This window comes from Zosterops lateralis (assembly GCF_965231275.1).
Source record: "Zosterops lateralis genome assembly, contig: HAP1_HAP1_SCAFFOLD_51, whole genome shotgun sequence".
Lineage (NCBI taxonomy): Eukaryota > Metazoa > Chordata > Aves > Passeriformes > Zosteropidae > Zosterops > Zosterops lateralis.
This window is the reverse complement of record NW_028154613.1, coordinates 1,088,498-1,100,500: the sequence shown is the minus strand read 5'-3', so window position 1 is coordinate 1,100,500 and position 12,003 is coordinate 1,088,498. Positions and strand designations below refer to the sequence as shown.

Genomic DNA, 12,003 nt, shown 5'->3' with positions numbered 1-12,003 from the left:
CGAAGGAGAGAGTTGGTGATATCCCTCTCCTTCCCACTGGGAGAGCTCTCGATCCATGTTATATTTCTGGTCTTCCTCCATCTTGGCAAAGGGCCCCTCCTCCTCAGGGTCCGGCAGGGGCCGGCCGGAGCCGCCGCCTGCCCACGGCCACTGCCCGCTAAGGGCCTGGTCTGCTGGCCGGGCGGGCAAGGGGCTGGGTGCCTGGGAGTCGGGCTTCACCTTCTCCTTCTCTCTCTCTGATCTCCTGCAATGCAGAAGGGGATCCAGGAGCTGCTTCCTGCTGAGCAAGTGGCTCTCCTGGGACTGGGCAACGCAGGGCCCCGCGCCCCCTTATATACCCCTGCGGGCGTGGCTGCGCCATGTCAACGGGGCCCTGGGCCCCACAACGTTCCACATTCCCCAGGGCCCTGAGGGAACGCTGCTGTGTCACAAAGGGCCATGCCCGGCACCCCTTCAGCAGCCCAACCCACTGGAAGTGGCACGGAGCAGCCCCCGGAGTGCTGGGCCTCCGGCCCCTTGCCATCTTCTGGTTATCCACATGATCAGAAATGCCTCTGCCCAATTTAGGGTGCAAAGTCAATAGCATGGGTTTTATTGAACAGTAAATTAGAGACACAGAGGGAGAGAGAGAGGAACAATAAAGAGATGGGGAGAAAAAGAGAGTGACCGAGAGAGATGAAGTAAAAAATGTCCCCAGTCTGTGGATCCCAAAGGCTCTCCCGTGGTTGCTCCCCATCAGCTCTTGGTGCTGAGGGTCCCCCGCACACACGGAGTTCAGAGGGCTGGCGCACACTTGGGCCGGGTGGGAAGGCCCAGGTCCCTCCCCTGGCGGGGACAAGTTTGACAGAGTCTCCTGCAGCAGAGTCTGGATCTGTGTCAGCCCTTTGCCTGACGAGCAGCGCTCTGCTGCAAGGCCTCAGCAATGAGTGTGGGCAGCGCTTTGGGGCTCCTGGATGGATTGATGGCACCTGCCCCTCAGCTGCCCCTGAGGGGAATGTGCCGTGGATGTGGCCTTCCTGAGCTGGGGATTTTACAGCTGAGCCAGTTTGTGTGAGGGAGGATGGGTGTCCCCTGCCTGTGCCCAGAGGTGACAGCAGAGCCCCAGGACTCTCCTCCTCCCTTCCTGGCTGTGGGCAGTGTGTGCAAAGGTGGCCTGAGCAGATGAGCCTGTGGGCTGGGGCCTCCCCTGCCCGAGCCTGGCCCAAGCTGATTTTCAGGAGAGCAGCTGGGTTTGGCTTTCTTGTGGATCCATTCTGCTGCCTTAGTCTTGTTTCCTTGTTTCCAGGGCAATTAATGGCCCAGCTGTTAAAACAAGGTGGGGAAGTGTTCTTTATCTCTTCCACAAGCCATCCTCCCTCCAGGGGCTTATCTTCTGTAAATGGGCCATTGATGCTCACTGCATGACTGATAAAAGTAAATCATTCCACTGGGAGATGTTCCACCCACACGGAGGAGCCAAGCATTCCCACCTGGATATAATCTGACATTAACCACACCAGAAGCAGCCTGTTTCCACTGGATTCCCAGAGGAGCACCAGATCCATCTGCACCACCACTGGACCATCAGAGGAAAACTACACCCTTCTACAAGGTCATTGCTTCAAGAAAATCCCATCAGTTAATCCAGGAGGACTGCAGCCACAAACACCCTGATTAACTGGGTGACAGGTTGTATTCTGATTCTGTCTGTTGTTTTGGATTTTTTTACTACTGCATTTTTAGTTTAACTTTTAGTTTTTTAGTTTAGGCTGTAAGGAAGAAGAAGATTCCCTGGGAAAGCCAGGCAGGTGAGGAGGAAGTCAGTGCCCCTTTCCCCCTCTCTCCTGCTCCATCTCCCAGCCCAGCACGGCCCCCGGCTGCAGGACAACCCCACTGCCAACACCGTCCTGCTGGGGATTGACTGGGGGGATCTCCTTCCCCTTCCCTCTGGCACGGAGGCAAATCCCATCCTTTCCTTGTGCTTCCTCCCCCAGACAAGAAGCTGAGGGTGGAGACCAGGAAGGACAAACCCCCACAGCCAAACCTTGTGGAAGAGGCTGTTTTGAGTGGCTCCACAGCACAGGAATCCAATGGGGAACAAAAGCCCCAGAGATCCCGCAGGAGGAGGGGCTCCAAATCCATCCCAGGGTGCTCTGAGGAGGAAAGCCCCTCCCTGAGCCGGGAAGGTGGACAGAACTTCAGCTGGGGCTCTGAGCTGGTCCATGAGCAGCTTCATAATGGGGAGAAGCCCCACAAGTGCTTCCCACAAGTGGGAAGAGCTTCAGCCGGAGACACCACCTGACCAGACACCAGAGGATCCACACTGGGGAGAGGCCCTATGAGTGTCCCCAGTGTGGGAAGAGGTTTCAGAGCAGGTCCAATCTCCTCTCACACCAGCGCGTTCACACAGAGGAGAGGCCCTTCCGCTGCCCCGACTGGAGGAAGGGCTTCAAGCACAACTCCACCCTCGTCACCCACCGGCGCATCCACACTGGGGAGAGGCCCCACGAGTGTCCCCAGTGTGGGAAGAGCTTCACCCAGAGCTGTAATTTTACAAGACACCAATGGAGGCACCGGTAAGGGAAGCCCTGAGAGTTCCCCGACAGTGGGAAGAGGAGGAGTGAGCATCCAACCTCATCCTCCAATAATTGAGCCACATTGGGCAGAACCCTGGTGACCCACATTCACTGTGAGCCACATTGGGAAGACACCTGTCCCTTTCCCTGCCCCTGGCAATGTTGAGAGGTGAGACTGAAGAATGTCAGGGTCTGGCCATAGCCCCTTCACTCTATTTGATCCCATATGAGGTCATTGCCACAGCCAGGAAAGGGACTCCCTCTCTCTCCCCCAAGGAGAAGGGTGTCCTTTCAAGGCAGGAGAAAACACGTAGCTGGGAAGAGCCAATAGGTGTTTTTGTAGTTTTCCCTGTGTATAGTTTGCCTTATGCCTTCTGTTATCACTATTGTTTCTATTCCTGTTTGTTCCTTATCTTGTTGTTGTTGCCAGTAAATTGTTCTTATCCCAGCCTGGGGTCTTTGCCTTTTGTACTTTCAGTGGGAGGCTGGAGGGCAGCCAGGGGCGGCACAGTTTCAGCGGGAGCAGGAAATTGGGGAATCCCATTCCTAAAGCCCGGCCCGGGGAAACCGAGCATCACAGCTGCTGCCAGCCCTGGCTGCCCTGGCAACAGCCTTGGGAGCGGGTCCCTGGCTGGGGGCTGTGGGAACCTCTTCCCTCTGGGGCCCAGGGACAGGACTGCAGGGAACGGCTGGAGCTGACTCGGGGCAGCTTTGGCTTGGATCTCAGGAAAAGGTTTTTCCCCCAGAGGCTGCTGGGCCACTGAACAGGCTCCCAGGGAAGGCTCACAGCTCCAGGGCTCTCTGAGCTCCAGCAGCCTTTGGACAGCGCTGCCAGGCCCAGGCTGGCATTGTTGGGCTGTCCTGTGCAGGGCCAGCAGTTGCACTCCAGGATCCTGATGGCTCCCTCCCAATTCAGCCCATTCTGGGATCCCTTCTGGGATCCCCTGGCCCTGGCAATGGGACTGCAAATGGTTGCCATGGCAAGGGACTCTGGCCCCAGGCCTGAGCTGGGATGCTCAAGAGCCCTGTGGGCAGAGGCAGTCCCAGCCATGCCATGGGCACATCCCAGGGCACCTTGGGCTGCAAAGGCACCCATCTGTCACAGGCACTCACGGGGGCTCCACGGTGACACCCCAGGAGTGCCCAGGCTGCCAAAGAGCCGGGATGTCCCAGACACTCCCAGGGCTTCCTGTCATGGGCACAGTGGGAGCTTCAGGCAAAAGCTTCATTTCTTCATTGGAGAAACTCCTGCTGAGTCCTGAGGTGGAGAAATGACATCCAACAACCACCATGGATCCTCAAGCCCCTCCAGGATGTCTAAACTTTTAAAATTCCATCTAAAAGAGGAGACTGAGATTGGCTGGATCCAATCCTAACCCCAGACTTTGTCAAAGGTTTATGTGTGAAGGATTAGACAGGTGGAATTGAACGAAAATGCAATTTGTCCCACAGGGTTGATGATGCAATATCAGGTATATTTCTATAAATACAGCTATGATTGATTCTGATCAGGACTAGACAGAAAGATTTATTCAGACAACAGATTAAAAAAAAAAAAAAAAGATTTATTTTCTCTACAGTATAGAATCTTTAACAAATAATTAAATATGGTGCTCTAGGAAGCAATTTCAAAGTGAACAGGGCCTTGCCATGGCCCAGGCCAGCTTGGCATGATGATCCACCCTCACTCCTGGCCCAGGCCAGCCCTGCACTGCCCTTCCCCACTGCCTGTCTGCACACAAGCACTTCCAGGCCTCTCTGCATTTCCCTTGCCCTCACTCTGGGCTCACTCACACACCTCCCAACAACCCACCTGCAGCTTGGAGCTGCAAGGAGTTCAAAGCTTGTCTGTCCTTCAGGAGTTGGTCTAATTCTGCCTTCAGCCAACTCTGGATTTGTGTTTATTGCAGAACTTCCTGTGTGTCTGAAACATTCCTTGCATGGTTCTGCCTTGGGGAAGGGGAACCTCCTTGGTGGCCCCTTGGGCTTGGCACACACACTTGAGGAGTGTGTTTGTTTTCAATGGGGAAACTCAGAAGTTTTAGATTGCTTCAAAAAATAACAGAAGAAAACCCCTATGTTGGCTGAGTACAGCCATTTCTGCAAGCAAAGCAGGTCCCAGGTGAGTGAGAAGAGACAGGATGGGGTTGAGGAATGTGGAGCAAGGTTGTCCACACTGGGTCAGAGCTCAAGGCACAGCTTCTCTGAGCAGGCCAGACCTGCTTAGGGGAGTCCCAGGATCAATATCAGTTACTGAATGCTGCAATCACCTCCTCTCTAAAGAGAACAGTAAAAAAATACATTTTTTTCAAATAGAAATATGTATTTCTTAGAAGCTCTTGGAAACTTTTCTCCATAACTGCAGTAGGAAACCTTCCTAATGAACTGCACCAGACCAGAGGGAAATCAAGGCACAGCCATGGTTTGTCAGGACTTGCTTGATCCTAATGAGCCCCGTGGTGCATTTGGTGCTGAGCCCTGGAACCTCAGGGCCTGAGAAGAGATTGCAAAAATCTTTCCAGGAGTCCAAGTCAGAAGAAAAGCTCAAAAGGTCATGAGGAAATATTGGGTCCCACTGAGGTCCATCCCTAACCAGGCTCCTCCTGGAGGAGGAGAGAATTGGAAGCCAGGATTGCACAGAAACTTCTCAGAGACTCAGTGTGGGAAGGAAAATCCAAAGTACCTTAAACACCTTGAATATCTGAAAGCATGAATGAGCCCCACTGAGTGTCAATGCAAAGCTCCCAAGGGACTCATTAAAGTAGATAATTGGAGGCCAAATATCACACACAGCACTCAGACTCAGTGTCAAAAAGTAGCTCCTTAATAAACTTTGAGTACTGTGAAGTGCTAATGAGCCCCACTGAGTGTTGTTACTGACTCAGAATCCCAAGGGACTTGTTAAAGTAGATAATTGGGGCCATGATTGCACAAACCTCTCATAGAGTCAGTTTTAAAAGGGAAACTCCAAGTACCTTAAAATAACTAAAGTGTCTTGAAGCATTAATGAGCCCCACTGAATGTCATTACTGACAAAGCCTCTCAAGGGACTAATTACAGCAGATAATTGGATTGCACAAACCTCACAGAGATTCCAAGACAAAAGCCAAACCCAAAGTCCTTTGAAAAACCTGTCACCACTGCCTGCAGTTCTCTACTCTGGCCTGGGTCTGGGGACAATTCCTCTGTCATGTCTCTCAGTGGGACCCATTGAAACTTCCAGAAACTTTGGAGTTGGATTCTGACTTGGAGTTCTGAAGAGGTTTCATGATCTCCCTCTGATGTTCAGGGCCTCATCACCAAGCCCCGAGAGGGTCATTAAAGTCCTTGTGCTGTGTCTGTGCTGCTGAACTGGGCTGGGCTCCTGGCACAGAGGCAGCTCCTGGCAGCCAAGAAGAGCTTAAAACCACATTTCTCTTGATGAGCAGCTCTTCTCCCAGCCCAGCAGGGCTGGGGCACTGCCTGCAGCCACCCCGGGCACAGCACACAGGCACAGAGAGCTTCAATCACTCAGGGCTGGCAAGGGGCTGACAAGTGCCTGGGGGAGAATCATTCCCAGCCCTTGGCACAGGAACCTCTGGCTGCAGGACAATGCAGCTGCAGCTCCTGCAATCCTCTCCTAAAGCTGGAACATGCCAATGCCTACAGACTCTGTGAGTACATTCTCTGCTTCTCTCCTGTGTAGAGCAGCCAGGGGTGCCCAGGGCTGTCCTGCAGAGCAGGGTCCTGCAGCCCAGGGTGCTGTGCTGGGGCAGGGACTCTGCTGCCTGCCAGGGACAGCTCTCAGCCAGCCCTGGGAGCTGCTGCCAGCACTGGGGGACAAGATCTGGGTGGAAGGAGACAGCTGGTAAGGCTTGGAAGTGTTCTCCTTGTGTGGTGAGGATACTGAATTGTTCAAGACTGCTCCCAACATGACATTTAACTGCAGAACATTCCCAAGTAGGTTATCCAGGGAACACAGCAAGGCAGGAGCTGCATAAATGGGGAAATCCTACATTTTATTCTACTGCTTTAGATAGCCTGGATGGGAAATTGCACACAGATTGTCATCTCTCATTTTAGGTTGAGAAAAATAACACAATTTTCTCTCAGACCTTAGTAAAGCAGGCAGTGACAGAAATCAGCACAGGGCCCCTTGCAGGCAGCACCAGAATCACTTTTCCAGCCTCCTCAGGGTTGCTCTGAGGTTGCCATCAGAGCCTGCAGAGCCAGAGCTGCCCCTGGGCAGTGCCTGAGCTGGGAGGGCTCTGCAGGGCAGAGCTGAGCCCCCAGGGCTGGGCTGGGCTCGGGCAGCACTGGCAGGGCCCAGCCCTGGGCACAGGGAAGCAGCTGCAGGCAGGGACAGCTCCAGGCAGCAGAGCCCTGGGCAGGCAGTGGGGGGAAAGTGCCACCAAGCTGTGCTGGGATATTCAAAGTCCTCTCCAAACCGAACTATACTATAATTACTGTTTTTACAGATCCTCATGCCAAGACACCACAAATGGGGTGTCCCAGCTCTCTCTGCCCTGGGGAGCAGCTCTGGGCAGGGCAGGCTGGAGGCTGGGAATGAGCTGACTCTCCTCCAGTAGTGCCATGGACAGGACCCTTGGTGTGTCCTCGGGATGCCATCCAAGCTGTTAGCTGTGTCCATGGGGACAGGAGTGTCCTTGGCCAGAGGTGAGGCTGACACCTGACACTCTGAGAAAGGCTGAGCCAGTTTGCTCTGCTGTGGCTCCCTCTGCTCTCAGCTGTGTCAGGCTGATTTTCAGGGCAACACAGTGACTGCCCTTGATCTCAAAAAGGGCAGCTGGGGACAGATGGAGTGACAGAGCAGCTCCCCTCACCCTTCACTGAGTTACAGCCAATGCTCTTACAATGCACAGTTCTCTCTGATCTCCCTGGGCACAGCAGGAAACCCTCTCAAACTGCCTTTGGCCATCACCGTTCCTTAGCCCCAGGGCAGGAGATGCTGTCCAGCTCCTCTGCCTCAGGAGCACTTTGGGCTGCTGAAGTCCAACCCCAGGACTGGCCCCTGTTCCTGTCCCCATGACCCCACTGCTGCAGAGCACAGCTGACCCCTCGGTGTCCATGGGCAGAGCCCCTGCTCGTCACAGCCACGGGGCCAGATCTCAGCAGAGCTCCAGGCACGGGGCAGCAGGAAGGGCTCTGAGAAAAGGAGAATTGGGTGGCACAGAGCAGCAGGGGCAGGGCTGGGAGAAAGGGCTTGGACATTGCTTGGCAAAGTCTCCCCTGACTTGTCACTGTGTCCTCCTTCAACAGGACTCCATGGGCAGAGTGAAGAAATGTCCAACAGCAGCTCCATCAGCCACTTCCTCCTGCTGCCATTGGCAGACACGAGGCAGCTGCAGCTCCTGCACTTCTGCCTCTTCCTGGGCATCTCCCTGGCTGCCCTCCTGGCCAACGGCCTCGTCATCAGCGCCATAGCCTGTAGCCACCACCTGCACAGCCCCATGTTCTTCTTCCTGCTCAACCTGGCCCTCAGTGACCTGGGCTCCATCTGCACCACTGTCCCCAAAGCCATGCACAATTCCCTCTGGGACACCAGGAACATCTCCTACACTGGATGTGCTGCTCAAGTCTTTTTCTTTCTGTTCTTCATCTCAGTGGAATTTTATCTCCTGACCATCATGTGCTACGACCGCTACGTGTCCATCTGCAAACCCCTGCACTACGGGACCCTCCTGGGCAGCAGAGCTTGTGCCCACATGGCAGCAGCTGCCTGGGCCAGTGCCTTTCTCAATGCTCTCATGAACACGGCCAATATATTTTCCCTGCCCCTGTGCAAGGGAAATGCCGTGGGTCAGTTCTTCTGTGAAATCCCCCAGATCCTCAAGCTCTCCTGCTCACACTCCTACTTTAGAGAACTTGGGCTTCTTGCAGTTTTTGCCTTTTTAGCACTTGGCTATTTTGTGTTCATTGTTTTCTCCTATGTGCAGATCTTCAGGGTTGTGCTGAGGATCCCCTCTGAGCAGGGACGGCACAAAGCCTTTTCCACCTGCCTCCCTCACCTGGCTGTGGTCTCCCTGTTTGTCAGCACTGGCACATTTGCCTACCTGAAGCCCTCCTCCATCTCATCCCCATCCCTGGATCTGGCCCTATCAGTTCTGTACTCACTGGTGACTCCAGCCCTGAACCCCCTCATCTACAGCCTGAGGAACCAGGAGCTCAAGGCTGCAGTGTGGAATCTGATGACTGGATGTTTTCAGAAACATTAAACTGCTGACCAATTTCTGCAAATCACTTGTAATTAAAGTCGTCTTTGCTAGTTCCTCTTGGTTTGGTTATGAGTTTTTTCCTTGTTTTTCTTTTTTCATGTTATCAACAAAGGTATATCGTTGTTTCTTCCATTTCTGATTTTGTTTCTATCCACATTCCCTGTGGCCAAACACTGTGTCAATGAGGGGCTGCACTCTTGGTGGCTTTAAAGGAACTCAAGGATCTCCTGGGCACGTTTTCTGCATAAATGCCCCTTTTGTTCCCTTCTCTGCAGCTGCAGCAGCAATGTCTGTGTGCAGAGCTGGGGGCAGATCAGGGCTGGCACAGCAGCTGTGCCCAGGAGCAGCAGCCCTTGGTGCTGCCAGTGCTGCTGCCGTGGCCCTGCCCCGCTGCCCTCCTGGCCCTGGTGTTGCTGTAGGGCCTGAGGGCTCTCGGGGCCGGGCACAGGGCTGGGGGTGGCAGTGCCGGGGCTGCAGCAGGGACAGGCCATGGGCACTGCTGGGGCAGCGCTGACGCCTCAGGGCAGGGCCTGGGGGCTCCAGGCTCCTTGCCCAGGCTCTCTCCAGAACACGCCCAGGCCAATGCTCAGCACAGAAAAGCCCCGGGAGCAGCCCCACGCTGGCCCTGGGCAGGCTGGGGGCAAACAGCAGGGCTGGGGCTCTGCAAGGGCCCTGGGGGAGACGGGAAGGAGCAGCAGAGCAGGGGCTGATCCATCCCCACTGCGCTGGACACCCCAGGGCAGCGTCCCAGAGCGTCCTCATGCACCTGCCAACAACATCCCCCCTGGGCAGCCCTGGCCTCTCCCCCAGCTCACACAGGGGCCGCATCCTTGCAGGCACAGACACGGCAGCACTGCCTCAGGAGCCCCTGTTTGCACTGCCCAGAGCAGGCCTCAGCACCCCCATGCTGTTGGTGTCGGGAGATGAACCTGAGGGAGCACAAATGCCATCAGCCCCTGGGGCCAGGAAGGGCTGGGCCACAGCAGGGAAACCACTCAGCTTTGGCGTGGCCTCTCAAGTCACACAGAGAGTTTGTTCCCATCAGCTCTGAGTTTCCTGTGCCACTGCAGACGTTGTTGCTCAGAGCCAGGGCTGCCTGGCAGCCGCCCCCAAACTGCCCTCAACATTTTCTTTGCTTCACCTTGGCTTTCTTTACTCTTCCTGCTACAAATTTCTTATTCTTGCCCACCCCTGTTCCCTCCCCTGCAAACAGCCCATCCCTGGTTGCCCTTTCCTCTCTGGCCCCACTCCCCATTGCAGTTCCTGAGTTGGCACCATGGGAACGTCCCTTGGGGAGCAGGATCATCCTCCAAGTGCTTCAGGAATTGTCTGCAGGCTCCTGCAGTGCCTGGGGCTGCTCCCTTGCCAGAGGCACCCCAGGCCAGGGGGGCACATCTGGGCTGCTGTGTCTGGCTGTGGGGCTCCTGTTGTGGGCCATGAGGAGGAGCTGCAGAGGCTCTGCAGGACTGACAGGATGGGCTTTGGGGCTGTCAGGAGAAGCTGAGGGACCTGGGCTGCTGCACCTTCTGAAGAGGAGGCCCAGGCCTCATCCTGACACTGCTGCAAGGCTGCTTTCAGAGAATCACACAATCAGCAAGGCTGCAAATCACCTTGGACATCATCAAGTCCAAGCTGTGCCCTGACACTGCCTTGTCTCCCCTGGGCCTCCTCTTGTCCAGGAGAAACAAGCCCAGCTCCCTCAGCTGCTCCTCACAGGACTTGTGTTCCAGAGCCCTCCCCAGCCTTGTTCCCTTCTCTGGACACGCTCCAGCCCCTCCATGTTGTTCCTAAATTGGGGGGCCCAGAACTGGACACAGCACTCGAGGTGCTGCCTCAAGCAGTGCCCAGCACAGGGGAAGAATCTCTGCCCTGTCCTGCTGGCCACACTGTTCCTGATCCATAGGAGTGCCAGGGCTTGGATGAGGGACATGGTGGGCAGGGCCTGGGGACAAAGTCGAATTTCTGTCAGCCATGAAGGGTGTCTTGGGCTTTCTAACAAAAACACACAAACAAACAAACAAACAAACAAACAAGTTTATTCTATTCCATCTTTTGGAACCTATCTGGGGAGGTGTTTTTTCTTTATCTGTTGTATGTCCAGGAGGGAGGGTGCAAGTGCCTTTCTGATAACAAGCCAGCTGTTAAAACCAGGTGGGGCATTGATTCTTATCTCTGTTCACCCTCCCATTACCTCCATGGGGATCTTCTGTTAATGGGCCATTACAGCTCAGCAATGACATTTAAAAAATATTTGGGGGATATTTTTCAGATATTTTGGTAACAGCGTAGGGATATTTGGGAATAGTTTGGGAATGTTCTTGGGGGTATTTTGGGGATATTTTGAGAAGATTCGGGAAATAATTTAGGAACATTTCAGAGACATTTTCAAAACATTCTTTGAATATTTTGGGGGGAATTAGCAATATTTGGGGCATAATTTGATGAAGTTGTTGGCATATTTCAGAGACATTTTGGGAATGTTTGGGAACATCCCAGAAATATTTTGGTAACATTTTTGGGATATTCCAGGCATATTTTGGGCATCATTGAGAAGATTCATGGAATATTTTGGGAATATTTCAGGAACATTTTAGTTCCATGCTCATTATTGGGAATTTTTGGGGAAGATTTCGAGGACATTTTAGAAACACTCCATGAACACTTGTGGGAAATTTTCAGGACATTTCAAGGGATTTTAGAAACACTCCATGCACATATTTGGGAATAGTTTTTGGGAATGTTTCAGGGGATTTTAGAAACATGCCATGCACATTTTGGGGAATATTGTGGGGACATCTTGGGGGATTAGAGAAACATTCCCCACACATTTTTTTTAAAATTTTGGGTATATTTCAGGGACATTATCGGCACCCTCTCTGCAGATTTTTGGGAATTTTTGGGGGGATTTTCTCTCACCTGTCTCCAAATTATTCCCAAAATATCCACAAAATTACACAAAAATTACCAGAAAATATCCTCAGAATATGTGCTCACAAAAAGCCAAAATTACCCCAAATTTACCACAAAACATCCCCCAAAATTACACGAGAATTAGCCCAGAATATCTTGAAAATATCCCTACAATTACCCCAAAATCCCAAAAATTTCCCCAAAGTATTCAAGAAAATTACACCAATATTATCTCCAAATTACCCCAAAATCCCCAAAATTACCCCAAAATCTCAGCAAAATTACCTCAGAAACAGACAAAAAATTAGCTCAAAATAGTCTCA

At 53.3% G+C, this 12,003-nt stretch overlaps 1 protein-coding gene across 1 annotated transcript; it reads left to right on the top strand.

Annotated features, from left to right (window-relative positions):
- Positions 1-7,837: 7,837 nt before the first annotated feature.
- On the top strand, positions 7,838-9,122 carry LOC310923388 (olfactory receptor 14J1-like; the record flags this gene model as incomplete). The annotated part of the gene is made up of 1 exon (XM_083885416.1): positions 7,838-9,122. One exon carries the CDS (start codon positions 7,838-7,840, stop codon positions 8,768-8,770), a length of 933 nt encoding a protein of 310 aa, XP_083741542.1. The 3' UTR covers positions 8,771-9,122.
- Between the last annotated feature and the right edge of the window lie 2,881 nt (positions 9,123-12,003).